This window comes from Phoenix dactylifera, chromosome 9 (assembly GCF_009389715.1).
Source record: "Phoenix dactylifera cultivar Barhee BC4 chromosome 9, palm_55x_up_171113_PBpolish2nd_filt_p, whole genome shotgun sequence".
Classification (NCBI taxonomy): Eukaryota; Viridiplantae; Streptophyta; class Magnoliopsida; order Arecales; family Arecaceae; genus Phoenix; species Phoenix dactylifera.
The window spans coordinates 1,254,744-1,282,326 of NC_052400.1; the positions used below are offsets into that span (position 1 = coordinate 1,254,744).

General features: G+C 37.4%; 6 protein-coding genes across 6 annotated transcripts; 1 reads left to right on the plus strand and 5 right to left on the minus strand.

Moving 5' to 3' along the window:
• Positions 1–389: 389 nt before the first annotated feature.
• LOC108510686 (putative germin-like protein 2-1) lies at positions 390–1,361 on the minus strand. Its single transcript, XM_039130622.1, has 2 exons — positions 1,223–1,361; positions 390–1,038 (listed from the first exon to the last, which is right to left on the minus strand). The coding sequence occupies exons 1-2, from the start codon at positions 1,332–1,334 to the stop codon at positions 482–484; spliced, it is 669 nt and encodes a 222-aa protein (XP_038986550.1). The 5' UTR covers positions 1,335–1,361; the 3' UTR covers positions 390–481.
• A 3,224-nt stretch (positions 1,362–4,585) lies between these two features.
• Positions 4,586–5,568, minus strand: LOC120112036 (putative germin-like protein 2-1). Its single transcript, XM_039130623.1, has 2 exons — positions 5,418–5,568; positions 4,586–5,239 (listed from the first exon to the last, which is right to left on the minus strand). Exons 1-2 carry the CDS (start codon positions 5,527–5,529, stop codon positions 4,683–4,685), a joined length of 669 nt encoding a protein of 222 aa, XP_038986551.1. The 5' UTR covers positions 5,530–5,568; the 3' UTR covers positions 4,586–4,682.
• Positions 5,569–7,440: 1,872 nt separating this feature from the next.
• LOC103719631 (putative germin-like protein 2-1) lies at positions 7,441–8,442 on the minus strand. The gene is made up of 2 exons (XM_026809439.2): positions 8,300–8,442; positions 7,441–8,145 (listed from the first exon to the last, which is right to left on the minus strand). The coding sequence occupies exons 1-2, from the start codon at positions 8,409–8,411 to the stop codon at positions 7,598–7,600; spliced, it is 660 nt and encodes a 219-aa protein (XP_026665240.2). The 5' UTR covers positions 8,412–8,442; the 3' UTR covers positions 7,441–7,597.
• Positions 8,443–12,478: 4,036 nt separating this feature from the next.
• Positions 12,479–13,508, minus strand: LOC120111840 (putative germin-like protein 2-1). Its single transcript, XM_039129760.1, has 2 exons — positions 13,327–13,508; positions 12,479–13,172 (listed from the first exon to the last, which is right to left on the minus strand). The coding sequence occupies exons 1-2, from the start codon at positions 13,436–13,438 to the stop codon at positions 12,622–12,624; spliced, it is 663 nt and encodes a 220-aa protein (XP_038985688.1). The 5' UTR covers positions 13,439–13,508; the 3' UTR covers positions 12,479–12,621.
• An 8,037-nt stretch (positions 13,509–21,545) lies between these two features.
• On the minus strand, positions 21,546–22,410 carry LOC103698599 (putative germin-like protein 2-1). The gene is made up of 2 exons (XM_008780631.2): positions 22,288–22,410; positions 21,546–22,102 (listed from the first exon to the last, which is right to left on the minus strand). The coding sequence occupies exons 1-2, from the start codon at positions 22,397–22,399 to the stop codon at positions 21,546–21,548; spliced, it is 669 nt and encodes a 222-aa protein (XP_008778853.2). The 5' UTR covers positions 22,400–22,410.
• An 892-nt stretch (positions 22,411–23,302) lies between these two features.
• LOC120111965 lies at positions 23,303–26,007 on the plus strand. Its single transcript, XM_039130538.1, has 5 exons — positions 23,303–23,306; positions 23,472–23,530; positions 23,610–23,746; positions 24,470–24,750; positions 25,789–26,007. The coding sequence occupies exons 1-5, from the start codon at positions 23,303–23,305 to the stop codon at positions 25,932–25,934; spliced, it is 627 nt and encodes a 208-aa protein (XP_038986466.1). The 3' UTR covers positions 25,935–26,007.
• The last annotated feature ends 1,576 nt before the right edge of the window (positions 26,008–27,583 follow it).

Here is a 27,583-nt window from a genome sequence, read left to right on the forward strand (position 1 = left end):
TTTCTTGTAGTGTTATATCATGTGTGGCTCATCGGAAATAGAAAATTTCTTGATAATTTATTGGTGGATTTGTGTAATCCGAAAACTTTTATGTTGGATATTAAATAGAAAATTTCTTCTTGTGATGGTTATTAAATAGAAAATTTCTTGGTATTTTCTGTTGGATTAATTTAATTCGGGCATCTCGAGAGGCGGATAAGTTCTACAGGATCATTTAATTCCATTTTTTGCTTGCCTAGCTCGTGTGCAGCTTGAAAATTTAATTTCTTTTGCTCTTGCATGTGTTACGGCCCGGTATAAACTGAGGCTCGGAAAAGTGTTTAAAATTTTTGAAGTTGATGAAATAACTAAAACGAGGAGTCATTCATCAACAATATATATTATTGCTTATGCAAACTGATTGGTATTGTTTGCTTATTCAAATAGAACAGTACAAATAATTGCGTCCAAATTTTCCATCAAGAAGCTTGTATGCAGTTTTCTAGTTGTTGTTGTCCATCCAGAATTGGGCCTGGAGCCAGTCCACAGTCTTCTTGTCCAATTGAAAGGCCTTGGCAAGAACATAATCCGAGATTGGTGGCTTCGCTCCAAAGACTGCATTGGCTATGGTGATCACGCCAGGGTTTTGGCTGCTGAGAGCGGCAATAGCAACAGCATTTGTCTTCCCATAGTTGAATTGGAAATGGATGAGGCCTTGAGGAAATACGAACACATCGCCCTTGTTGAGGACCTTAGTGAAGAGCTGGTTGTTAGGGTTATTAGAAGTGACGAAGCCGACATGGAGTGTGCCTTCCAGCACCGTAAGGATCTCGGTTCCCCTTGGGTGGATGTGAGGAGGGTTGACTCCATAGGGTGCAAAGTCCAGGCGAGCCAGCGAGATGCCAAGCGTGTTGAGCCCAGGAATTTGGTTCACGTTGACTTGAGTCACATTAGACCCTAGTTTGTTCCCTGTGTCGCGGTGCTTGTCGAGGCCATAGAAGAAGAAATCTTCGGCTTTGGCAAGCTTCGGGTCCTTGCAGACGAACCCATTTACAAGCACTGCATGAACAATTGCAAGGAAGAGGTAAGTTTGTATAACGACATATGATAAAAACTCATCATTAGTATCCTTGAAGTTTAGTTGGACAGCTGGTAACTTCAGGAAAATTACACACCATGCTTGCTAATTACATATTTAGCAACTAATAACTAATAATAAGGTAGATGTTGTGAATAGGAGTACCATTTGATTTAAGATCAGCAACACAGAAGTCCTGGAGTTGACTAGGATCAGAAGCAATGGCATGAGATGAAGCCAGAGCAAGGAGAGCAAGGAAGAGGAAATGGGCAGCCATCTATTCTCTCTTTCTAGCTAGCAGAAGAATGGCCAAGGGATTTGGAGCAAGGTGTTATGGGAGGAGTTGATATATATATATAGAAGGAGCGTGGGACTAGGCCTTTGATAAGGCTTGATTTAGTCATGCGACTTCGTAAAGGCAAGAAGAGTAAACCATATTAGATAAATTGCATGCCATGGTTCTCTAATGTTTCTCCATGTGTTTGTTGTTGTCTCAGTAAAAGTTTGACGAAGTATCGCTGATGACGTCTGTGGCGAGTCAATTAGGAAGAAGCAGTCCAGAGAAAGGAAAAGGAGAGATTATAGCTTCAAGTAAACCATCCAGACATATATCATGATGGTTTCTCTTACTCCCTATTATTAGAATTTTTTAATATCAGTTGTGGTCTTCTTTCAACAATATACTTGGAGTTGTTGGAGACTGCCTGAGAGGAATCGACGCCGTCCATGGCAAATGTTTCTCGAACCGTGCTTTTGATCGCATCTCACCGAGAAATCACCAGTTCGTTTACTATGTCATACAACTGCGTTTTCTGAAAACGAGTAACGATGTGATTTGAGGAAGACAATAGATTTCCAAGGGAGCAGCGGAAACCACCTAACTGGTTAAAATAGCGAATAAGACGACGACATGCACCTTGCTTTTTACCGGAAGCATTTTCTATTACAATGGGGTGTTGGTCCCATTCAAGAACCCCATGATGTGTTCAGACAATGCGGAGACTTCCAGAGTTTTTTTTCCCCTTATAATAAACTGCATTAGTCCATAATTACGTCAAATGAATCAGTTATTATAATATCAAAATCTAAAAGCTTAAGTGTTTTCTTCAAGTGCCGATCAGTTATCAGTCCCTTTTCATCATTGCATGTAACGTTTACGTGCCAGATATCAGTTCATATGCAATGGAATAAGAATATTACAAACAATTTTGGTTTTACTTATGATGACTTCGATCTCTCCATGGTTACCAAAGCTTTTCACATTAGTTTTGGTAGTGTAAGATGGGTGGCTAAAATTCTAGAAAATGATATTTATGGAATGATTATTTTAGATGACATTTGGCATCACTTTCATTTTTTTTATTTTCAAAAAAAATATTTTTTATTTTCAAATTTCAAAATATAAAATTTTGTAGTCTGGTCAATTACTTTTAAAATTGCATGATGATATGGGTCAGGGCAACGGTACAGCTGGAGGAGATAGTGGTGATAGTGGCAGCAATTAAAAGGGTGCTATGATGTTGCTGTGGTGACAGTGCTAGTAGGGCCACTGATGATGTAGTGGTTACAGTGATAACAGTGGTGGTGGTATGGTAAAGATTAGTGGCATCAGCGATGTGGTGGAGGTGTTGAGGTTGGTAGTTGCGGTGGTGAGAGCTACGACAATACAGATATGGTGGAGATGACAACGATAACAATGATGGTGGTGATGGTGGAATGACGTGGTGGTGGTAGCAATTGTGGCAGTAGTGATATAACAACAGTTGCAGTAGTTGTAGTACTAGTAGTAGTGATGATAGTGGAGACAATAGTACAGTATCCATTGTAATGGTGATGGTGGAGATAATGGTGGTAGCAGTGGTAAAGGCGATGGTGGTTATGGTGTTGGGATGGTGGTAATAGACATGAGTATTATTTTAAAAAAGAGTAAAAATAAAAAAAATTACCATTATTTTTTTAGAATAATAAAAATATTTTTTAAACGTTTATTTTGCCTTGGTTTCTCTGATTTTGTTTTCAAAATAAAAATAAATTAAATATAAATACAGCGCCAAATAGGCCCTTACTTGGCAAACCTCTCTCAATACCTGCCCTAGCTGTCAGGTTGAAGAAATGTGATATCCGAGATCAAAGGTCCTTTGTTGTAAATTGAAATCAACCCTGCAAAGTCAAGAGGAATTATCTATTGAAGAAAACAACAACTTGGCAAAATGTATGAGACTCATGAGGCATCCAATCCACTATTGGTCTGCAAAAAAAAGGGGAGAGGGGGGGGGGGGGGGGGGGTGTTGTCTTGTAGCCACATAATTGTCCTAGATGATTATAATTAGCCCTTAAAAGTTTACTGCTTGGTGATGCATTACAAAATTTTGAGACATTAATATTGCAAATGGGTCCTTGGCTCAGTGGTAGAGTATCAAGAGGTTACTGGTTCCCTTTAAAAAATTAGTATTTTGTATTGTATGATGACATAACATAAAAGTTTAATTTTTGATTCCTATTTTCTATTACAATGGAAAAATATTATTTGGTTTCTCATTAATACAACTCAAATTATTTTATGATTTTTAGAACCATTATGATGGTCTTTTAATGAGGAATAGTTGTAATGGGATATGGCATTATTGAAACCTTGGTTGTAATTATTTTTTTTATAGGGGATTACCAAGTAATAGAGAATATCATAAGATTGAAACTCGAGATCCTTAATTGCATAATTATAGAAATAAAAAATACAAACTTAAATTATTATGATAGTAAAAGTATGTTAAATTAGTTTTCAAAAAATTGCCTCATAGGTAAGCTTTTGAAAAACACATTTTTGATGCATCTCAAATAGAGCTTTTGCCTAAGAACTTCAAGTTCGAGATTTTCTTAGCAGATTTTTTTTTCAACTTTTGGAGGAAGTAGAATGCTGTTCCAAAATAATAAATAAAAAAATAGAATTTTGTCTCGATCTGAAGACTAGTATCTCTGCACAAAATCCAAGCCGACCATCACAGAACAATGAAGGATGCAGAAAATAAGTGGAAGAAGGACAAAGCTGGCTAGGTGGGTAGCGCCCGGCGGCCTAAATTATTTAGAATGGTGTGGCCCAATTCATCCAATCAAGAAATAGAAGTTCGATTAGAGCAAGAAAATATGTTAAGAGTTATCAATGGTGGGTCCTTCGATAGTTGATAATGAAGAGGCCGACAAGTTAGGTGATTGCCTGAATTACTTTTGTGTTGGATATTAAATAAAAAATTTCTTGTTGTGCTGGTTATTAAATAGAAAATATCTTGGTGCCTTTTGTTGGGTTCATGTATTCAAGGGTCTCACGGGGCCGACAAGTTACATAGGATATGCATCCATTTTTCACTTTCCTAGCTTGTGTGCAGCTTGAAAGTTTCATTTATGTTGCTCTTGCATGTGTAAAAATTATAAGCCCGGCCAGGTATAAACTGAGGCTAGGAAAAGTGTTTAAAGTTTTTGAAGTCAATGAAATAACTAAAACGAGGAGTCGTTCATCAACAATATTATATATTATTGCTTATCCAAACTGATAGGTATTGTTTGCTTATTCAAATAGAATAGTACAAATAATTGCGTCCAAATTTTCCATCAAGAAGGTTGAATGCAGTTTCTAGTTGTTGTTGTCCATCCAGAATTGGGCCTGGAGCCAGTCCACGGTCTTCTTGTCCAATTGGAATGCCTTGGCAAGAACATAATCAGAGATTGGTGGCTTCGCTCCAAAGACTGCATTGGCTATGGTGATCACGCCAGGGTTCTGGCTGCTGAGACCGGCAATGGCAACAGCATTTGTCTTCCCATAGTTGAATTGGAAATGGATGAGGCCTTGAGGAAATACGAACACATCGCCCTTGTTGAGGACCTTAGTGAAGAGCTGGTTGTTGGGGTTATTAGAAGTGACGAAGCCGACATGGAGCGTGCCTTCCAACACCGTAAGGATCTCGGTTCCCCTTGGGTGGATGTGAGGAGGGTTGACTCCATAGGGTGCAAAGTCCAGGCGAGCCAGCGAGATGCCAAGCGTGTTGAGCCCAGGAATTTGGTTCACGTTGACTTGAGTCACATTAGACCCTAGTTTGTTCCTTGTGTCGCGGGGCTTGTCAAGGCCAGAGAAGAAGAAGTCTTCGGCTTTGGCAAGCTTCGGGTCCTTGCAGACGAACCCATTTACAAGCACTGCATGAACAATTGCAAGAAAGGTAAGTATATACAACGACATAAGATAAAAACTCATCATTAGTATCTTTGAAGTTGGGTTGACAGCTGGTAACTTCAGGAAAATTACCCACCATGCATGCTAATTACATACTTAGTAACTAATAACCAATAAGGTAGATGTCGTGAAGAGGAGTACCATTTGATTTAAGATCAGCAACACAGAAGTCCTGGAGTTGACTAGGATCAGAAGCAATGGCATGAGATGAAGCCAGAGCAAGGAGAGCAAGGAAGAGGAAATGGGCAGCCATCTATTCTCTCTTAATTTCTAGCTAGCAGAAGAATAGCCAAGGGATTTGGAGCGAGGTATTGTGGCCAAATAGCTTGGAGCAGTGGATATATATAGGGCCGGGGGAGATGTGGGACTTTGCCCGTTAAGAGGCTTGAATCAGTCGTGCAACTTTTTTATTAAAAGAGGAAGAATATTGCCATGTTAGGTGACGGTTTTCTAATGTTTCCCATGGACTTGTTCTCGTCTCGGTGACAATATATGTGGATGGAAGACTGTGACAAAGTAGTTCGGAGACAAAAGAAAACGAGATATTGTTATATCAATCCGTCCACCCAAAGTAGTTCTCTAATTGCAACCAATACCGAATCGTTACAGAGCTTTATTATATTCAACTGAGGTTTTTGATCTGGTCGCAATAAGAAATCATCAGCCGACCTATTAGCTCATGCCGCTTTGATTTACCAGGGGAAATAACGTGATACGGAAGCCCTTGTGGTTTCCAAGGTAGCAGTTGAAGCCACCAAACTGGCTGAATTAGCGTCTCGGCAAGCTTTTGACCGGTAGCTTTTTCTAGGATGGACAAAGCCACAATATTTTTAATTATGTATTTGTATAATATTATTGGCGTCTTCAAGCCTTTATAGTGCAATTGTTTTATCATAGCCTAGCATTTTTTCTAGAAGAATTTAATTTGGCCTTGCTAATAAATAGGGATCTTTTTTATGTTAAAATCATTCCTCTTTTTTTTTTTGTGATTGAGAAAAGCCATTCACATATTATGAGGGCTAGTACGCTTCCATAACATTGGGGTAACACAAATTGTTGTCTTATTTTTTGGATGGTGTTTTAGCAGCCAAGTATTGTGTTTTTATGAATTCCATTTAGATGATAGTTGTAGTGGATTAATAAGCTGAAGTATGGAGGTCTCGATAGGCAAAAAGGATAGGGGGCCTCTTATACTATATTAAGATCCTATCTAAAAATTCAGTCATTTAGATGGATGGGTTTACGAGTATACAACCACTACAAAAGTCTTTAACCTATCTAACATAGGACTATTATTCCTCAACACCATCTCTTACGCATAGAGCCTGAGGGACATGGAACCCAAAATAAGAGGCAATATATGGATGAGTATGTAGAAGCATGGAGGTTTTGGTTGGCAGGAATAATTGGTGGGCTCTGATACCATGTTAAGACCTTATCTAATAACTCGGGCATTTATATAGATGCACCAAAGAGTATATAAGCACTACAAGAGTTTTAACCTATCTGAGATTACGTTTTGAGGATAGGATTCAATATCGATGATCTAAATTATTGGATGAGATTTAATATCTTTAAGCTACGTATAGACCAAGTGTGTAATTTAGAGACCTCAGCATGCACATCAAGTGGTTAAAAATATGTATTGCTCCTATTATTTAAACAATCATTTTTTTGGCGTGTAAACAATTAATATATAGTAGAATTAATTATAGTGCATTCACGGATAGTAGGTACGTAGTTCACTAAAATTCCAATTGATCAAAGATTTAAATAAAAAACCTAAAAGTTATGCAGTGTCAAAATCGTCAGTAGTTTAGGACAAATCTGAGAACACCGTAAATACTGAACAACTAAAATGAATGGACAAGCGGCGTTTGCATCTTCAGACGATAGTTCTTAGAGAACATACATATCCTGTATCTATCACACACAGAAATCTGGAGAGATCCATCGATCTCATGCTGTGGCTGCAAGGATTGATCATGATTCCTAAAGAACGGATTGCTTGGTTTGTTGGTACTTTTTAAGGTTCGAAGAAGTGCATGTTGAAGCTTTTGAAGTTGATGAGATAAATAAAACGAACAGTCCCTGCACATTCATAACATACTCGCAGGATTCATTGGAACTCCATCTGATCATTATACCAGAAGCAAGACAAATATTAACTGATGAAAGTAATTCTCTTTAATCGTATAATGTTGGAAACATATGTTAACTCAAACAAATATGTGCAAACAAAAGGACAGTGTTTGCTTATTCAAACCATTACAAGAAAACCAATCCAAATATCAGATATCAAGTAGTTCGCATGCAGTTGCCTAGTTGCTGTTGCCCATCGAGAATTGGGCCTGGAGCCAATCTACAGTCTTCTTGTCCAACTGAAAGGCCTTGGCAAGAAGATCATCGGAGATGGGTGGATTCGCTCCAAATACCGCATTGGGTACGAGGATCACCCCAGGGTCCTGGCTGCTGAGACCAGAAATGGCGACGGCATTGGTCTTTGCTTTGTTGAATTGGAAGTGGATCAGACCTTGAGGAAATACGAACACATCGCCTTTGTTAAGAACCTTGGTGAAGAGCTGGTTGTTAGATGCGACGAAGCCGACGTAGAGTGTTCCTTCCAACAGTGTAAGGAGCTCAGTAGCCCGTGGATGGGTGTGAGGAGGGAGGAAACCGTAGGGTGCAAAGTCTAGACGAGCTACCGAGATTCCAAGGGTGTTGAGCCCAGGAATTTGGGTGACATCGAGCAGAGTCACATTAGACCCAAGTTTGTTTCCTGTGTTGCCGGGCTTGTCAAGTCCGGAGGAGAAGAAATCTTCGGCTTTGGCCATCTTCGGGTCCTTGCAGACAAACCCATTCACAAACACTGCAACAAATATAAAAACGATAAGTACTTCGACAATATATATAGAAGCTGATCGGTGCAGGTTGGTTGGAAAGGCCCTCCTCGGTGAACCATAGGTTATGCATGCATAATTACAGTTTTCACAACGCATAAAATAGTTGATGAGCAGGAGTACCATTTGATCCAGGATCAGCGACGCAGAAGTCCTGCAGTTGGCTAGGATCAGAAGCAAGGGCATGAGATGAGGCCAGAGCAAGGATTGCAAGGAGGAGGAAGCGGGCAGCCATGGCTTATCTCTTTCTAGCTAGCAGAAGAATGGACAAGGGATATGGGACAAGGTGTTGTGGAAGGAGTTGATATATATAGAGGGAGATTGGGTTGATAAGGCTTGATTTAGTCATCGGACTTTACTGAAAAGAAGAAGAGTAAACGATGTTAGGTGAATTATTTGCCTGTTTCCCCATGTGTTTTGCTATTGGCCAAGTAATTAAATCTTTTAGGAAGTCTCCCTGATGACATGTGGGTAGAAAATTATGACGGAGTGGTCCAGAGAAAGGAAAAGGTAAGGTAATAGCTTCGAGCGAACCATCCACACATAGTTCATGGTTTAATTCTATATTATTATACATAATTTCTGATGCAGTCTTCTTTCAACAAATATACTTGGAGTTGTTGGAGAATACGATGACGGCACCTTTCGAGAAATCACCTGTCAACTTATCATGTCATACAACCGCGTGAAAACGACACCTTGCTTTTTACCGGAAGAATATTCTATTATGCTGAAGCGTTCATCCCATTCAAAAACAGCGTTGAACACCGCTGAGACGTTCGGATCCCTAGATAATTTATATACGTATACATAGATAAATAGATAGTTAGATGGATACAGATGTAGATAGATCAATTGGGATAGATAGATAGATAGATGTTAATATAGATAAAAATAGATATAGATATAGATATATATAATATACATACATACATACATATATATATATATATATATATATATATATATATATATATATATATATATATATATATATATATATATATATACATACATGTAACATGCACACACCAGATATTAGTTCATATCAACATATGCAATTGAACAATAATATTATAAAATTTTTGGTTTAGTCACGTGATTTTTCTCTATACTTACGAAGAATTAGTCTTCTACGCCAGTGTTGATGGTGTACAATAGTGATCATTGGGCTAAAATTTTAGAAAATAGCTATTTATAAAATGATTATTTTAGATATCATTTGAGATTACTTTTATTTTGATATTTCAAAAAATAAAACAATATTTAATTTTTATTTTAAAATTTTTAAAAATATAAATACGTTTGGATTAGTGAATTATTTTTAAAAATACATGATGATGGTACCCAAGCCCATGGTAGTGTTGGATGAGATAGTGGAGGCCATACTACTAATAGTAGTGGCCGCTAAGCAAGTGCGGGCGATATTGTGGTATTAACAATGGTGGTGAGGCCATTGACAATGTGGTGGTTGGAACGATGAGGGTAGTAGTGGTGGTATGGAAGAGACTATGGTGGTAGTAGTAATATGACGAAGGGGCTGAGATTGGCAATTGTGGTGGTGGCAACATTAATGACAGTAGTAGAGATAGTGGACATGATAGCAATGACAGCAGTGATGGTGATAGTAGAAAGAAGTGGTGGTTGCAGCAACAATCATGATGGTAGAGACCAGATGATAGTGGTGGTGGTGGCTATGACGACATCAATGATGGTGGAGACGGCGGCGGCAGGAACAATAATTATGACGGACGAAACAATAGCACTGGTGGTGGTGGAGAAATTAAAACAGTGGTGGCAGTGGCGATGACGATAGTGGCAGTTGTATCCTTTATGGTGATAATAGTTGAGTTTACTATTTTTAAAAAATAGTGAGAATAAGAGTTTCTTAATTTTATTTTTCTAAAAATAATAGAGATAAAACGTTTTGGATGGGCGGCTAAGGCTCGGGCCGGCCCTGCATACATACATACATGTGCATGTAACGTGCCCACGCCAGATATTAGTTCATATCAACATATGCAATTGAAGAATAATATTATAAAAATTTTGGTTTGGTAACGTGACTTTTCTCTATACTTACGAAGAACTAGTCTTCTACGTCAGTTTGGATGGTGTACAATGGTAATCATTTGGCTAAAATTTTAGAAAATAGCTATTTATAAAATAATTATTTTAGATACCATTGACATTACTTTTATTTTGATATTTCAAAAAATAAAAAATAGCTAATTTTATTTTAAAACTTTTAAAAATCTAAATATGTTTGGATTAGTGAATTATTTTTAAAAATACATGATGATGGTAGGCAAGCCCATAGTAATGTTGGATGAGATGGTGGAGGCCATACTAGTGGCGGCGGCGGCCATTGAGCAGGTGCTGGCGATATTGTGGTAGCAATAATGGTGGTGGGGCCACGACGATGCGGTGGTTGGAAAGATGAGGGTAGTGGTGGTGGTATAGAAGAGACTATGGTGGCGGTAGTAAAATGGTGAAGGGGTTGAGATTGGCGGTTATGGTGGTGGTAACAATGACAACAATAGAGATAATGGAGATGATAGCGACGACAACAGTAGAAAAAAGTGGTGGTTGCAGCAACAATCAAGGTGGTAGAGACAACGACGATGGTGGTGGTGGTGGTGGCTATGATCCAATGATGGTGGAGACGGCGGCGGCGGGAACAATAATGGTAACGAAGGAAACAATAACACCGGTGGCGGCGACGGTGGTAGAGAAAATAAAACAGTGGCATCCTTAATGGTGGTAACAGATGAGTTTATTATTTTTCAAAAATGGTGAGAATGAGAGTTTCTTAATTTTATTTTTCTAGAAATAATAGTGATAAAATGTTTTGGATGGGCGGCCATCTGTCACGCGCCTGGCTCGTAAAATTGGGTTGGAGTGTGGCAGATGGCCACGGGGTAGATATACCTATATGGATAGAGGAGGGATGAGGGACATGGTTTAGGAGAAGGTTGGACCTTTGAATTGAAGAACTCGTGCTTCCACACCAGAGTAAGGTTGGCTAAAGTTTGCTTTGTTTTCTTTCATAAACTATATAAACAAATGGTTGCCGCCTTTGACGCTTACAATAGCTGGGCCAGCTCAATGAATATGGTCAGGCTCTGTTTTCATCATGACCGAGTCCAGCCAAAGTTATTATAATTTATCAACTTATTTAAATTTTGGCATTCCATATAATCAATAGTATTTCAATTTATAACAATATTATAACTACAAACAGCTTTTTACGTTTTAGAAGTCATTAAGATCCTTTGAGGCAGCTATGTTTTAATACACTTTGGAATACGATCTAAACAAGCCACTCTACTCCACTATGTATCATCAATGTATTGGTGCCTCATGTTAGTTGATACTGTAGATCTATAGTATGTAATTTCTTAGCTATGGAGGCTTCTTTCTGTGTGGGTTGCATCCAAGAAACAACGCATTACCTTGATATTTCTTCAGAAAAGAAACTAGAAAAAAAAAATGCGTTTTTTAATTAGAAGGAGACTTGCAACGAAGTTTTTAGCGCACTCTCTAGAAAAAAATAATTACCTTGGGTGTCATGAAGGAAAAGCATGATTCCTTGAGCTGTTTGATTGAGCTTCCATTGAGAAGAAATTGATAAGCCATATAAGATAACCTACATGGAGGCTTATTTATGCCAATTTGCGCAGTTTGATAGCACCGTACATGCTTTTCAGCCATGTATATTAAAAGTTTCAGCAACATCTGGGAGAGGCAGAGATACACCTGCTTCTAAATAATAACTGGAGACTCAAAACGAGTACACAGAACATGTAATTAACTAAAACCAATTGCACTGCATTCACAGATAGTAGATAATTAACTCAAAGCCCAAATGATCAAAGATTTAAATTTTAAGTGAAACAAAAAAACTAGAAGTTAAGCAGAGTCAAAACTATGAGTTGTTCAAGAGAAATTTCAGAACATCTATGCTACAGAACAACTGAAAATGAAAGGACAAGCAGCGTTTACATCTTTATATGATAGCACTTACAGAATAGATTTATCCTGTATATGTCACACAAAGAAATCCGAAAAGATCCATCTATAATATTTCGTCCTCATGCTCTGACTGTGACGAGTGATCATGATTCCAAGAGAACAGAGTGCTTGCTTTTTTGGTATTTTTTGAGGTTTGAAGAAGTGCATGGTGAAGATTTCGAAGTTAATAAGACAACTAAAATGAACAGTCCCAGCACTTTCGTAACAAACTCATGGGATTCAATGGCAGTCCATCCTGATCACTACACGGGAAAGCAAAAAAAGAAATAATGGTAAAAGTAATTCTCTTTTTTAGTATAATATGGCAAACATATCCTAAGTCAAACAAGTACATGAAAACAGGGAGATCATGTTTGCTTATTCAAAGGAACTAGTCCAAAGGACATAACAAGTAGTTCGTGAGCAGTATTCTAGTTGTTGTTGTCCATCCAGAATTGAGCCTGGAGCCAATCCACAGTCTTTTTGTCCAGTTGAAAGGCCTTGGCAAGAACGTCATCAGAGATGGGTGGCTTCGCTCCAAAGACCGCATTGGCTATGGTGATCACACCAGGGTTCTGGCTGCTCAGACCAGCAATGGCAACGGCACCGGTCTTGCCGTTGTTGAATTGGAAGTGGATGAGACCTTGAGGAAATACGAACACATCACCCTCGTGAAGGACCTTGGTGAAGAGCTGGTTGGGGTTGGAAGTGACGAAGCCGACGTAGAGCGTGCCTTCTAGCACCATGAGGATCTCGGTTCCCCTTGGATGGGTGTGAGGAGGGTTGACACCGTAGGGTGCAAAGTCTAGGCGAGCAAGCGAGATGCCAAGGGTGTTGAGCCCAGGAATTTGGTTCACATTGACTTGAGTCACATTAGACCCAAGCTTGTTTCCCGTGTCACGGGGCTTGTCAAGTCCCCAGAAGAAGAAATCTTCGGCTTTGGCCATCTTCGGGTCCTTGCAGACGAACCCATTCACAAACACTGCAACAATTATAAAAACGATGAGCACTTGGACAAGATATATGGAAGCTCGTCAGTGCAGGTTGGTTCGTTCTCGATGAACCGTAGCTTATGCATGCATGCATGATTACAAATGTCACAACTCATGAAATTAAATGTTGATCAGGAGGAGTACCATCTGATTCACGATCAGCGACGCAGAAGTCTTGGAGTTGACTTGGATCAGAAGCAATGGCATGAGATGAAGCCAGAGCAAGAAGAGCAAGGAAGAGGAAATGGGCACCCATGTATTCTCTCTTTCTAGCTAGCAGAAGGATGGACAAGGGACATGGAGCAAAGTGTTGTGGGAGGAGTTGACATATATAGGGGGAGATTGGGTTGATAAGGCTTGATTTAGTCATCGGACTTCGCTAAAAAGAAGAAGAGTAAACCATGTTAGGTAAGTCGCATGCCATGGTTTTCCAATGTTTCCCCATGTGTTTGCTATTGATCAAGTAAAAGTTTGAGGAAGTCTCCCTGATAACGTGGACAGAAAATTAGGACGAAGCCGTCCGGAGAGAGGAAATCGAGGGATTATAGTGTCAAGTTAACCATCCAAACATGGATAGTGTTTTTTCTTATTATATATAATTTCTTATATCAGTGGCAGTCTTCTTTCAATGAATATACTTAGGGTATACGTTTAGTTCATGTTCACAATCAAAATCGAAGTTGAAATTATAATCAGAATGGATAAGAATAGAAATAGGTCATATATTTTATACATTTGGTTCGTGATTTAAATCAAAATTAGAATAAAATTTAAATACTAGATAAGAGTCTGAATTGTATTTTTGGAGATTGAGGCATTCTCATTGTTTTTTGAAATCAGAATTAAAATGAGACCTCGCCAACCAAATAGTTAGAATGGAAGTCTTTCATTAATATTTATCCGACAAGGGTTTTGATCACATCTCAACAAAAAATCACCAGTCAGCTTCTTATGTCATGCAATTGCATTTTTTGCAAATGTCTAACGATGTGATTTAGGAAGGCCATCGATTTCTCAAGGAGCAGTTGAAGCCACCTAACTAGTTAAAGTGACGAATACGATGACGACCCTTGCTTTCTACCGAAAGCATATTTTATTATGATGGAGTGTTCTTTCTATTCAAAACGCACTGCATTGTTCACACAATGCTGAGACCTCGACGTTCCCATATGGTATCTTCTGTTTTTGTGAATAAATTGCATTAATATATTTGCTTCAAAAGCAACTGTCATTATTGTACCCAAATGTGAGGATCCGTGCGGGCGTGTGTTTAGTCCCACATCAGTTATTCGCTGGATAGATCTTGGGTACTTATACAGGATCAAGGAACCCAAATAATACCTTCCAGCTAGCCATTTTGGGTGAGGTCCTGGGTTGTTACCAATGGTATCAGAGCGGATCTGGCCCATAACCTATGTGGACTAGGGGACACTGCAGCATGGATCCATTGGGTCTGACCATGGGCTAATCGTGGTGTTTGTGATTAGATTTGAATAGATATGAACCTTTAGCCTGACGAGTACGTCAGGGCTTGAACGGGAGGAGTATGTGAGGACCCGTGCGGGCGTGTGTTTAGTCCCACATCGGTTATTCGCTGGATAGATCTTGGGTACTTATACAGAATCAAGGAACCCAAATAATACCTTCCAGCTAGCCATTTTGGGTGAGATCCTGGGTTGTTACACCAAATCTAAAGGCTTAAGCGAGTTTTGGAGTCCCTGCCTACTTCTCTCCCTTTTTCTTGATTAAAGAATGTGACATGCACGTTCCAGACCGTAATACGTAATGAAATAATAATATTACTAAAATTTTGGTGTTAGTTATGTGACTTCTCTCTATGGTTCCGAATCATTAGACTTTTAGACTTTTACATTGGCTTTGGTAGTGTACAGTAGTTAATCATTTGGCTAGGATTTTAGAAAATTATAATTTATGGATCAATTATTTTAGAAGCTGTTTCGCATCACTTTTATTTTTCTTATTTTCTAATATAAAACTAGAAATTTTTCTTCTATTTTATTTTTAAATTTTAAAAATATAAATATGTTCGTCCGAATCAATTATTTTCAAAAGCACATGACAATTGCAATAGGGCCATGGTAGCGGTGGAGAAGATAGTGGATGCCAAAATAGTGGTACCGATGGCTGTGATAAAGGGTGCAAGCAATATTGTAGTGGGGCCATTGACAATATGGTGGTATCAGTGATGGTGGTGGTATGATAAAGATGTAGTACCTGTTAAGTAAAGGTGCCTCGAAACTTGCTACATGCTACAGTGAGAAACAGAGAGCTGCAAAGTTCTGAGGCTGCACGAGTCGACTCCTGATCACGGAATTGATTGAAACAGATGGCAAGATGAGCTTTTGACTTAGGGCTTCGTAGAAAAGTTTCTTATATGTTGGAAACATATAAATAGCAGTCTTTTGGGAATCCTATGGGTGTGTTGTTTCTGATCTCCCTTGTAAGTCCTAGTTATGCAATCTCCAACGAAGAAAAAAAATCGTTGTAATTCTTGCTGAATATATTGAATCTGTGTGTATGGCATCCATGGATGTAATCCGTATTGGGGTGAACAATGTAAAATTGCTGTTTTTGTTATTGTTTGATTTTATTCTCTACTACTTCTTTTCAATTCGTCTTTCCGCAGTTTGGATCCAGAAAAAGAAATAGTACGATTGAATAGTGAGTGTTTTTATCCCCAATAGTATCGGTGGTGACATGGCAAAGATGGTGAGGTTAGTGGTTGTGGTGGCGGCGGCGATGGCAATAGTAGAGAAGTGACAATAATGTGATAACTCGATTTGATTAGAAAATTTGGTTTGATTAGAACCAATTTGGGTCATCCCAAAGTGGGTTGGACCCTGAACGTGTTCTACACATGAGGCGGAGACAAGGACTCTTGATAGGAGTTCGTCTCCCCTCCGGACTCCGTGGGACAGAGGAAGCCTAAGACCATCAGCTTCGAGTAGAGCCCTAGGGTTTCTCTATAAAAAGAGATGCTCTCTTCCCTTTATCACTCCACTGTCGAGAATCGCTTCGATCATCGCTGCTTTTTGCTAGAGGTGTTCCATTGAGTTTCTTGCCAAGCTTTCCTCGATATCTAGCTCGCTAGCAATTGAGGTAATCGATCTCAAATCCCTCTTCCACCTTCTTCACAATTCTAGGTCCCACATTAATTGCCGGCCAGATTTGAGTTGGTTGCTTGCCAGATTTCAATAAGCAGGGTCTCCCTTATTTTGTTTCTTTCTTCCCGTTGAACCTTCATCCGCCATTGGCCACCTTGGATATCGACATGGCCGGAGTCCTTACTGGAGGCCAAGCCTCGGGCCAAGATTGTCGTTGCTTCATCAGCCTTTTGGCCATTATGGTTTGAGCTATAGATACCTCCACTATTTTCTATTTTACCTATTCTCTTCTGTCGATCGACCACTGTCACCGGTTGTTCGTGGCTAATAACCTTTGTGGGTCACTGCCCTCTCGCTAGATCTATCATTTCCTTCCCGTTCCTCTAGTTTTTAGAGGGAACCTCTAATATGGCTCTCTCGTTCTCACTCTTTCCACTCTTTCTCTCTCCTCTTTCTCTCTCTAGTCTCTACCTAGTTTAGGGGACTCGCTGGATGGACTTAGATCTCTACTCTATGAACCTAGTTTGACCCTTACTTTATAATTTTTGCTGATAATTGGGCCTAGTTTCTCGGGAACTGATGAGGTTAGCTCAAATGAAGGTGTCGCCTTGCTTACTATCAAAAGATTGAGAGAAAAAATTGAATTAGAAATTAAGAATTTTAATTTTGTTGATCAAGAATATTTTAAATTCATGTATCAGAGAATATATAATGCTCGTGTAGAACTTAAGGTCGGACTTAAAAAATCAAGATAGGATCACCAAGTGTTGCTGGAAGGTACAAAATATTGATGCCTGAATATGATGAGATCCAAAAAAAATTGATGAAGTATAAGAAAATATTCCACCCTGATGGTGAATCATCTATCAGAGGAACTTCTAAGTGGCTCTGCCTCCTACCGTCTCTTGATGTTGCCTTTTTCTTTTGTGTATCAGGATATATATACATACATACATATACATATATATATATATATATATATATATATATATATATATATATATATATATATATATACATATATATACACATGTACATACATATATATACATATATATATATACATACATACATATACATATATACATACATATATATATATACACATATACATACATATACATATACATACATATACATATACATATACATACATATACTTACATATACATATACATTTGTGCATGCTTATGCATGTGTATGCATTAAAAAAAAAATGTTAGAAAAACCCATCTTATTTTGGAAAGAGGATTAGGTGATGATGTTCAATGGATTTTTTTAAATGGAAGTAAGGGTATATAACACATCAAATTTTTGAGTTTTTTAAAATTCAATGAAATCCTGCATCATGATTTACGACCGAAAATAGGTTGTCCTATAATGCTGCTACGGAATGTCAACTAGAGTATATATTTCTACAACAGTATCAGGTTAATAATTACTCAATTGACTTCGAAAGCAACTGAAGCAGTGATCGTCACTGGTAATTATGTTGTTATCAAAGTTTATATCCTCCATATTATAATGCAGGTTATAGAAACAAAGTGGCCATTTATCTTTAAAAAAAGACAATTCCCTGTAAAACTTTGCTATGCAAAGACAATTATCACAGTCAAAGTGCAAAGTTTGAAACCTGTTGGAATTTACTTACCTAAACCAATGTTCTCTCGTGGGTAATTTTGTGTTTTGTGCTCGGAGTAACACTGCGATAGAGCCTCAAAATTTTGATCGAAAATGATTTTTTGGACAATTATACGATGAATGTTGTTTATAAAAAAAAAGTTTGTGATCTACCTTCAGAAACTATTTTAGATTAACTACTTCTGCTTTCGACATTGTTTGTTATTATTGTTGGATTAAGCACTATCTTTTATACAAATAGGTTAACAAAAGAAATAGAGTACAATTTGTTTTTTGTATTGACACTGGAAAAAAAGTAATTGGAAAATAAAAGCAAGAATTTCAAGAATATGGGATTCCATAAACCCGAATATGGAGAATCAGTTGATCAGTGTTGATTGTATATTTCTTGACGAGAAGATTATTGAAATTTCTGCTTATTGCCTTGCTAATATATAGGAAACTTTTATTCTAGCATCCATACTGTTGATTCATGAGCATTCTTCCCAAAAGAAATGTATATTATATGGAAAAATTTAATATCGCACAAAATAGAAAAATTTAAAGTCCACTATCGATCCATATATGATCTATAAGAATAGATGTACGATTATATAATATGTGGACAACAACACTAACACTATACGCGTACACAAGTTCATTTTTTTATTTTTGGGAAATCTAATCAAGAAAACATAATGCTATTTATTTGACAGGTATTCCACTTTGTTTCTAACAAATATTAATAAAAGTGTAGTTATATAATACTTTCTTTTCTTTGTTTTGTTGTGCTGATGTTATTGGCCATTGTTTAGTTGACCCACTTGACCAATTATATGTTAGAGAAAAATTGGTTTACAAAATAAATTTGGAGATAGAAAACTTAAAGTAAACTAATTCGTCTTTCATTTTTTTCGTAACCATTTATATATTTTTTCGCTCTTTTCTCTTCTTTATTGTGCTATCAAATTTCATTCGACTAGCAAGAAGAAAAGGTTGGCTATCACTATTTTGAGTAAATTAGCTCAAAAATTTGATGAAACTATTGTTCGTGAAAAAGAAAGAGAAGAACCGATGGTAGTCATCTTGGTTGGTATGATCATAAGAATATATAAAGGTGCATTTCTTCATATTTCTTTTCTTTAAGAAAAATTAACATTAAATTTATTAGAGATGAAGTTTTCCAATTATTTTTTTACATGTAGAAGAAACCTATCTATCCACTACTTCTATATCAAAATATTATATAAATTTATAGATCGAAGAAACTATCGTGTATTGAAATAGGTTACCATGTAGTACTTTTAGCTACTACATTTAATGCATATAAAACTTAGACATTGTTATTTGAATATATACATCAATTAATACATAGATTAGAAATCAAAGATTTATTGCAGCTAGATTTATTGTAGAAGTCACTTTGGATCCCCAGGAGGAAACGGCGACTAATAAAAAAGAAATCGAAGATTTATTGCTGCTAGATCCGAACAAATTTCAGGTACAATATTAAAATTAAAAAATAGATACATCAAATACTACAGCATTTGTGTTATAAAATATTTATCCTAAGTTAGTATATCAATTTTTTTTTAAGACACCGTTTAAGTATTATACTTTTATATTACAAAAATAAAAAAATAATTTTTTAAGGGTAAAGTTTACATGCAAAGCTGTTTTGAAAACGGTTGATACTTCTTATGTTTAGTGGTATGAAATGTATTATAATTGTAGAGCTGCTATAAAAAATTATGGGTATAATTTTTAGTGTAACCAATATGGAAGAAACGATAAACCTCTCATACCGTGATAGCATTATGTTTCTTCTTTTTTTTTCTTTAATTTTAAAAAATGCATTCTCAATCCAATATTAAAATAATATGTTTAAATTATCCTCTATAAAGGTACCGGTGCTTAACCTCGCCACTAATAGAAGATCCGGCCGATTTATCCTTCCTTCTGTTGTTGAGAAGATATGTATATTTCAAATTACTTTTGGTTTGCAGAATTTTGGTACTGATGTAGTTAGTTATAAGGTGACAAAAATTTTTCAGGAAGGTGAATTACAAGCGCCTAACCCACAGCAGATTTTTGGTGGTGGACCTTCTTCCTTTCAAGCTCCAGCGGAAGCTATTGTTTCAACTCCCAAAAAACGTATTTGTTCCAAATTTTTCAATGATGAAACTCCTAAAAAAAATACGTTAGCCATGGATAAGTAATATATCTTTGATAGCAATCATTTTTTATCGTAGTAATTGCAGTTAATTATAGTCAAATCAGTATTTTTAGAACTCCTTCAACTATCTTTTTTTTTCTTCTTTTTTAAATTGCAGAAACCTACCTGAGCTTCCTTCAAAAAAAAGGATGCATACTTCTTTCCAACCCAGTCAATGCAGCAAGGAGAAATGATGAATAACACACACACACATGTATACATGAATATATATAGAGAGATGTGTGTATATATTTTCTTTATGTTGCTTAGCGGCCGAATATTTGCCTCTTGGGTTTTTCAAAATCTATTAAAAAAACCGCAGCGTAGCACGTACGGCTTTATTGCTAGTCATATAATATGATACAACACAAGTAGAATTAAGTGCCCTGCTATCAGCATGAAGTATTTGGCACTTGGCATTTCTTTCGAAGCATCAATATACTATAAATATTGAGGTTTCAAGGCTTTGTAGACACTTCAAGCAATGGGTCCTTGCCTTTTAATATAAAGTTACATAGACACTTCGCTTATGCGTATGTGTCATTTCTCCTTGAATAGAATTTTGGAGGGCCCGAAAATAATTTAAATTACAAATAATTTTGCTATTTGCCACTTAAATAACTTCTCATTTTCCTTAATTTGTTTTAAAAGAAGGACCATCTTTTTTGTGGTCGGGTGGAATGCCCCACAGCGTGTTATGCCGGTACGTTACCGATGCCACGCTTGCAGAGTTGTAAAATAGAATTGCACACAGTTTTGAAAATGAATTACGTAAATTTATAAAAGTTTGAATTCAAAATTAAGCAAAATAGTCTTAAAAGAAGCTAGCAAAAGCCACAAACCCAGAAAACAAACTATACAAAGAGAAACTGACTTCCAAAATGACACAAAATATGGAGAGAAAAAAAGCTGTATCAACAGCCACGAATGATGAAGATCATCGGGATTTATGTTAATTAAATAGAAGGTTGGCTATTGCACATTCAAGTAAAATACTGAATATTGATTTCTTCTTCGAGCATGCACCAGGCTAACAGATACAGCAGGGTATTATCAGGTTCATTTATCATGAATATATACATATATATATATTATCAGGTTTGTTAAGTGATGGAGTTTCTGAAGCTGATGAAACAGCTAATATTAACAGCATCGGCACTTTTATGACATACTCGAAGGATTCGAGGAAAGTCCATCATGAACACCACGTGGCAAAGTAAAATGCAAATATTGAATGATAAAGTAATTTTCTTTAGTAGTATAATATAGAGCAAGTATATCTTTGCTCAAACAAATGCATGCAAACAGAGGAAGAATGTTTGCTTATTCGAACCAAAGAATTCGAAAAAAAAGAAAAGATCAGAGACCATATTTCAGATATCAATTAATTCCCATGCAGTTGCCTAGTTGTTGTTGTTCATCCTGAATTGGGCCTGGAGCCAGTCCACGGTCTTCTTGTCCAATTGAAAGGCCTTGGCAAGAACATAATCAGAGATTGGTGGGTTCGCTCCAAAGACTGCATTGGCTATCGTGATCACGCCAGGGTTCTGGCTACTGAGAATGGCAATGGCAACAGCATTTGTCTTCCCGTAGTTGAATTGGAAATGGATAAGGCCTTGAGGAAATACGAACACATCGCCCTTGTTAAGGATCTTAGTGAAGAGCTGGTTGTTCGGGTTATTAGATGTGACGAAGCCGACATGGAGCGTGCCTTCCAACACCGTGAGGATCTCCGTTCCCCTTGGGTGGATGTGAGGAGGGTTGACTCCATAGGGTGCAAAGTCCAGGCGAGCCAGCGAGATGCCAAGCGTGTTGAGCCCAGGAAACTGGTTCACGTTGACATGAGTCACATTAGACCCAAGTTTGTTCCCTGTGTCGCGGGGCTTGTCAAGGCCAGAGAAGTAGAAATCTTCGGCTTTGGCAAGCTTCGGGTCCTTGCAGACGAACCCATTTACAAGCACTGCATGAACAATTGCAAGAAAGGTAAGTATATATATCGACATATATATGATAAAAACTCATCATTAGTATCTTTGAAGTTGGGTTGACAGCTGGTAACTTCAGGAGAATTACACACCATGCATGCTAATTACATATTTAGCAACTACTAACTAATAATAAGGTAGATGTTGTGAATAGGAGTACCATTTGATTTAAGATCTGCAACACAGAAGTCCTGGAGTTGACTAGGATCAGAAGCAATGGCATGAGATGAAGCCAGAGCAAGGAGAGCAAGCAAGAGGAAATGGGCAGCCATCTGTTCTCCCTTTCCAGTTAGCAGAACAATAGCCAAGGGATTTGGAGCAAGGTGTTATGGGAGGAGTTGATATATATATATAGAAGGAGCGTGGGACTAGGCCTTTGATAAGGCTTGATTTAGTCATGCGACTTCGTAAAAGGAAGAAGAGTAAACCATGTTAGATAATTGCTAGCCATGGTTCTCTAGTGTTTGTCCGTTTGTTGTTGTCCCAGTAAAGGTTTGACGAAGTATCGCTGATGATATTGTCAAGTAAAACCATCCAGACATAGATCATGGTTTCTCTTGCTCCCTATTATTATAATTTTTTAATATCAGTTGCGGTTTCTTTCAACAATATACTTGGAGTTGTTGGAGACTGCCTGAGAGGAATCGACGCCGTCCACGGCAAGCGTTTCTCCAACCGTGCTTTTGATCGCATCTCACCGAGAAATCACCAGTGTTTTCTCATAACGAGCAACGATCTGATTGAGGAAGACAATTAATAGATTTTTAAGGGAGCGGCGGAAGCCACCTAACTAGTTGAAATAGCGAATACTTTTCCGGAAGCATATTCTATTACAATGGGGTGTTGGTCCCACTCAAAAACCCCATGATTTGTTCAGACAATTCTGAGACTTCCAGATCCCTGTATAGTTTTTTTTTCCTTATAATAAACTGCATTAGTCCATTAATTACATCAAATGAAACAGTTATTATAATATCAAATTCTGAAAGCTTAAGTGTTTTTTCTTCGAGTGCCGATCGGTTATCACTCCCTTTTCATCATTGCATGCAACATTTACGTGCCAGATATCAGTTCATATGCAATGGGAGAATAATATTTCAAACGATTTAGTTTTTAGTTACGTGAGTTGTCTTCATGGTTATAAAAACTTTTCACATTAGTTTTGGTAGTGTGAGATGGGTAATCATTTAGCTGAAATTCTAGAAAATAATTATTTATAGAACGATTATTTTAGATGACATTTGGCATCACTTTTATTTTTTTATTTCAATTTTTTGATTTTCAAATTTTAAAATATAAAAATATTTAATCTAGTCAATTACTTTTAAAATTATATGATGATAGTGGCGAGGGCAACAGTAGTGTTGGAGGAGATAGTAGTGGTGTTGGCAGCAATTAAAAAGGTGCCCTGATGTTGCTGTGGTGACCGTGCTAGTGGGGCCACCAACGATATGGTGGTTACAATGACAACAATGGTGGCAGTATAGTGGAGATTATTGGTATCGGCAATGTGGTGAACGTGTTGAGGTTGGCAGTTGCAGTGGTGGCAGCTACGACAATAGCATAGATGGTAGAGATGACGACGACAACAATGATGGTGGTGATGGTGGAATGACGTGGTAGTGGTAGCAATTACGGTGGTAGTAATAATAGTAATTGTAGTGGTTGAAATAATGGCAGTAGCGATGATAGTGGAGATAACAGCAATATCAATGGTAATGGTGATGGTGGAGATAATGGTACGTAGTAGTAGTAGTGGTGAAGATGATGTTTATGGTGTTGAGATGGTGCTAATAGACATGAGTATTATTTTAGAAAATAGTAAAAATAAAAAAAATTACTATTATTTTTCTAAAAATAATAAAAATATTTTTCAAACATTTATTTTGCCTTGATTTCTCTGATTTTGTTTTTAAAATAAAAATAAATTAAATATAAATACAACAACAAATAGACCTTTACTTGGCAAATCTCTCTCAATCGCCGTGCTAGCTGTTAGGTCGAAGAACTGTGATATCCGAGATAAAGGTCCTTTGTTGTAAATTGAAATCAACCCTCTAAAGTCAAGGGGAATTGTCTATTGAAGAAAACAACCACTACAGGAAAATGGTCTTTTCCGACGCTCTTCTACTGACGCTAGGAAAAAGCGTCGGAAAAAAGTTCACCGCCTAAATATTTGCCGACGCTTTAATTAAGCGTCGGTAATTCTTAGGAATAGACGACGCTTATTAGCGTCGTCGTATATTCCGGCCTAAAACGACGCGTATAAGCGTCGTCAAAAGTCAAATTCACATCAAAACCAGTGGCCACCCCTCTCCTCCTCATTTTGCATCCTGATCAAGCCCTAGCTCCTCTGGCTCCTCCTCCCTCCTCTCCGACGACGAGCGACCGACCGACCCTTGTCCTCTCCGGCGCCGAGCGACGTCCGACGCCAAGCTCCTCTCGTCCTCTCTCCTCTCCGGCGGCAAGCGACCATCCGCATCCTCCTCTCTCGTCTCCGGCACCGAGCGACCGGCCACCTACGACAAGCTCAAAAAGCGAAGAGGCTCCGGACCATCTACGACAAGCTCCGCTCGAAGGTTTCTCTGCCGATCAAATCGAACAGGCTCTCTCTGCTCTCAAGGTTATTTTTCTTTTCTCATGTACTTTTTTTTCTCCTCATATCACAAAATTCCCTTTCTCAACTTGGGGTTCAAGAAACACAAATTGGTTGATTATTCTGGTTGAAACACAAATTTATTGCAATTCAGTGCCTCGAATCTTTTTTTATTAATCATTTAGAAGTCACAGTCCCGGATCCAGTGAAACACAGTGTAGTTTCACTGTGTTTTTTATTGTGCTTCATCATATACCCCATGTATATGATGAACATTTGCATTATGTAGTTGAACAAATTTTACTATTTATTAATGATGAAAATATTTAACTGAATTCTTATTGCTATTATATGTTTGGTTTAAATTTTGGGTGTAATTGAAATATTATTCGTTCTGTAAGACTCGTATGCTCTTTAAGAGTCATGCAGCTGTGTCACGTAGCCAACTTTGAGAGTGTGAGAAGCTGTTAGGGACAACGGAAGATACAACTTAAATAATGGATGTCACTCATGAATCCTTCATTAAAGAGTTTTCTGAAGTTTTCCAGCTCTCTTGATTCAGAGTAATCTCTGAATTGGACCTCCCTGAGGAAAGTTTGTTTACAGGGAAGTCATTTCTTCTGAAAGAGCACTCAATTTGAAAACAAACTGCATTGCTCCCACCTTCTTGATTAAATGACATAAATACTCCTCACAATTTTATGTAATGAATAGGCTGTATTTACAAGACTAAACATTTAAATCACAATTATAATAAAGGAGTTAAAAATGGATGGGCAGCACAGGGACATTGAAATATCACAGTCCCACATGTATGTGCATGTTTGTGTATGTTCATCAGTTGATTAGTATAGTAATGCATTAGTCATGCCTTTTATTTTTTACGGTATTTACCAGTACTTTTCTGAGAACTTGCATTGATAAGTGTTGAATATGGTCTTATTATAACTTCTGTAGCATGGTTTTATGATGTTGTTGTTGTTGTTTTGTGGACCTATTATTGTCAGTCTTCAATTTTTGACCTTGAATCTTCGAATATGGCATGCTTGTCGATATCTGTTGCAGGCAAGAAGTGCAGCAAGGCGCCCAAGACTCAAAGGCTTGTAACTCCCCTGACTCTCCATGATCTTATAAGACCAAGATCTTATACCTTGCATGCTTACTTGATGATCTGGCTTTCTTCTATTGTGGCACCGGTAGACCATGATTAATTGATGAACTTTTCAAATAATGGAACAACCAAATGATATTTAGAAAATATTGTTTAGCAATATGTACCAATAAAAATGTTGTTTAGACTGGCATCAATTAATTTACACATGATTTAAATTGTAAAGGTACAAGATGTCTTTCATGGCTAGTTACAATATCAATAAAGTAACCGATCTAGCTGATACATCCTTTAGATCAAGAAAGTTTATTGTCTTATATCATGTTCCTTAGTAAACATTCAGATCACATGATATTGGGTTTCTTTCAAATCACAGTAATAAGATTCTTTACCTTTTTAATATTGATTTGTGACACATGCTCTTTTCCTTGACATTGATAGTGGATATTATCATTTCACCAAGACATTATCTTCTTCCCTTTCTTGCTAAATTCATCTGAGTGTGCTTGATTTGGTGACTTATTGCAGCTTGGTCAAAAGACAGCAAACGTTCTAAAAGATCTCTTTCTAGTACCTAAACCAGATTCCAAACGCATAATCACTTTTGCTAATCGGAGTGATTCAGATCACATAAGTTCTAGTAATTATGATATAAATATAGTTTATAATCTCATGTAAAGGTAACCTTCATAACATAGTAATTATGACAGGCTACTTAAACATGTCAATATTTTTCACTAAATATTTTGTGCAAAAATAATTAAATATTAAAGGCAAAGTTATAAACATCATGCACCCAGTACCAACATTCGTTTGGTAAGGGCACAAAGCATTAAACCAACCCTTGTTCCAAACAAACTCTTAGTTCAGCTGATTTGATATATAATTGCTGGACCAGTCCATTAGGGAACTGGTGCTACCCTTATGGAATCAAGTGCTTGCCTTGAGCATGTAGTGTAGCAGCTGCTATAGCATGTTTTTTCTTGATATATTCGGCAACTTTTACCCAAGTGCCACAGAGTCCCAATGAAGCTTAGTGTAGCAATTTTGGGTCAAAATCACTATGGCAGCTGCTATAGTAGGTGCAGCGACCACTTTTTGAGACAATGGGTGGAAGTAGAGAATGTAGTAGAGAATGTAGAACATGTTGTTGTGAAGAACCAGTACTTAAATAGAGGTCCATGGCAATGTAGAGACCATTACAGTTGACTTATAATTTATGGAATGTAGTTTGTTTCTTTTTATGTTCAATTGCATGTGGTCATCTAAATGTAGTACTACTTTCATTCATAATATTATCATCAAAGTGTATAACTTGGAAAAACATTTGAAATCTTTTGGACTAGTGGAATGGGAACCCAAGAGAATCTTTTGAATCTCATGTCTTGAGAACTCTATGGAAATTAATAGGCTGCTCACTTTCATCTCGCGTACAACAAGACTTCGTTGTTTCAAATCTTTATGGATCTTCATCCAGGTACGGCAGCAGTTAGTAAGTGTTAGATTATAAACCAGGAGATGTTGAGCAACTAGTTTGATAGTTCAGGTTGATAGTTTGATAGTAAGTGTTAGATTATAAATGTGTTTGATTGATGGTGTTGATGATCCTATTTTTGTTTGTTAGCAGTTTAACATCAAGAGATCCGCAGCTAAAGATGGGAGGACCGGGTAGCAATATGAAATTTAGTATAAATTTATCATTTAACCAAATATTGATTCTTTTTTGTGCATACCAGGTAACAATATGCC

Bases quoted from the DNA above. Each gene is read 5' to 3' on its own strand.
- LOC108510686 (XM_039130622.1), bottom strand. From the start codon at position 1,334: ATGGCTGCCCATTTCCTCTTCCTTGCTCTCCTTGCTCTGGCTTCATCT. The intron at 1,039-1,222 runs GTACTCCTATTC...TTGTTCATGCAG, and splicing joins TGCTGATCTTAAATCAAATG to TGCTTGTAAATGGGTTCGTC.
- LOC120112036 (XM_039130623.1), bottom strand. From the start codon at position 5,529: ATGGCTGCCCATTTCCTCTTCCTTGCTCTCCTTGCTCTGGCTTCATCT. The intron at 5,240-5,417 runs GTACTCCTCTTC...TTGTTCATGCAG, and splicing joins TGCTGATCTTAAATCAAATG to TGCTTGTAAATGGGTTCGTC.
- LOC103719631 (XM_026809439.2), bottom strand. From the start codon at position 8,411: ATGGCTGCCCGCTTCCTCCTCCTTGCAATCCTTGCTCTGGCCTCATCT. The intron at 8,146-8,299 runs GTACTCCTGCTC...TATTTGTTGCAG, and splicing joins CGCTGATCCTGGATCAAATG to TGTTTGTGAATGGGTTTGTC.
- LOC120111840 (XM_039129760.1), bottom strand. From the start codon at position 13,438: ATGGGTGCCCATTTCCTCTTCCTTGCTCTTCTTGCTCTGGCTTCATCT. The intron at 13,173-13,326 runs GTACTCCTCCTG...TAATTGTTGCAG, and splicing joins CGCTGATCGTGAATCAGATG to TGTTTGTGAATGGGTTCGTC.
- LOC103698599 (XM_008780631.2), bottom strand. From the start codon at position 22,399: ATGGCTGCCCATTTCCTCTTGCTTGCTCTCCTTGCTCTGGCTTCATCT. The intron at 22,103-22,287 runs GTACTCCTATTC...TTGTTCATGCAG, and splicing joins TGCAGATCTTAAATCAAATG to TGCTTGTAAATGGGTTCGTC.
- LOC120111965 (XM_039130538.1), top strand. The intron at 23,747-24,469 runs GTAGTGGTAGCA...ATCCTGATCAAG, and splicing joins GGTGATGGTGGAATGACGTG to CCCTAGCTCCTCTGGCTCCT. The intron at 24,751-25,788 runs GTTATTTTTCTT...TATCTGTTGCAG, and splicing joins AGGCTCTCTCTGCTCTCAAG to GCAAGAAGTGCAGCAAGGCG.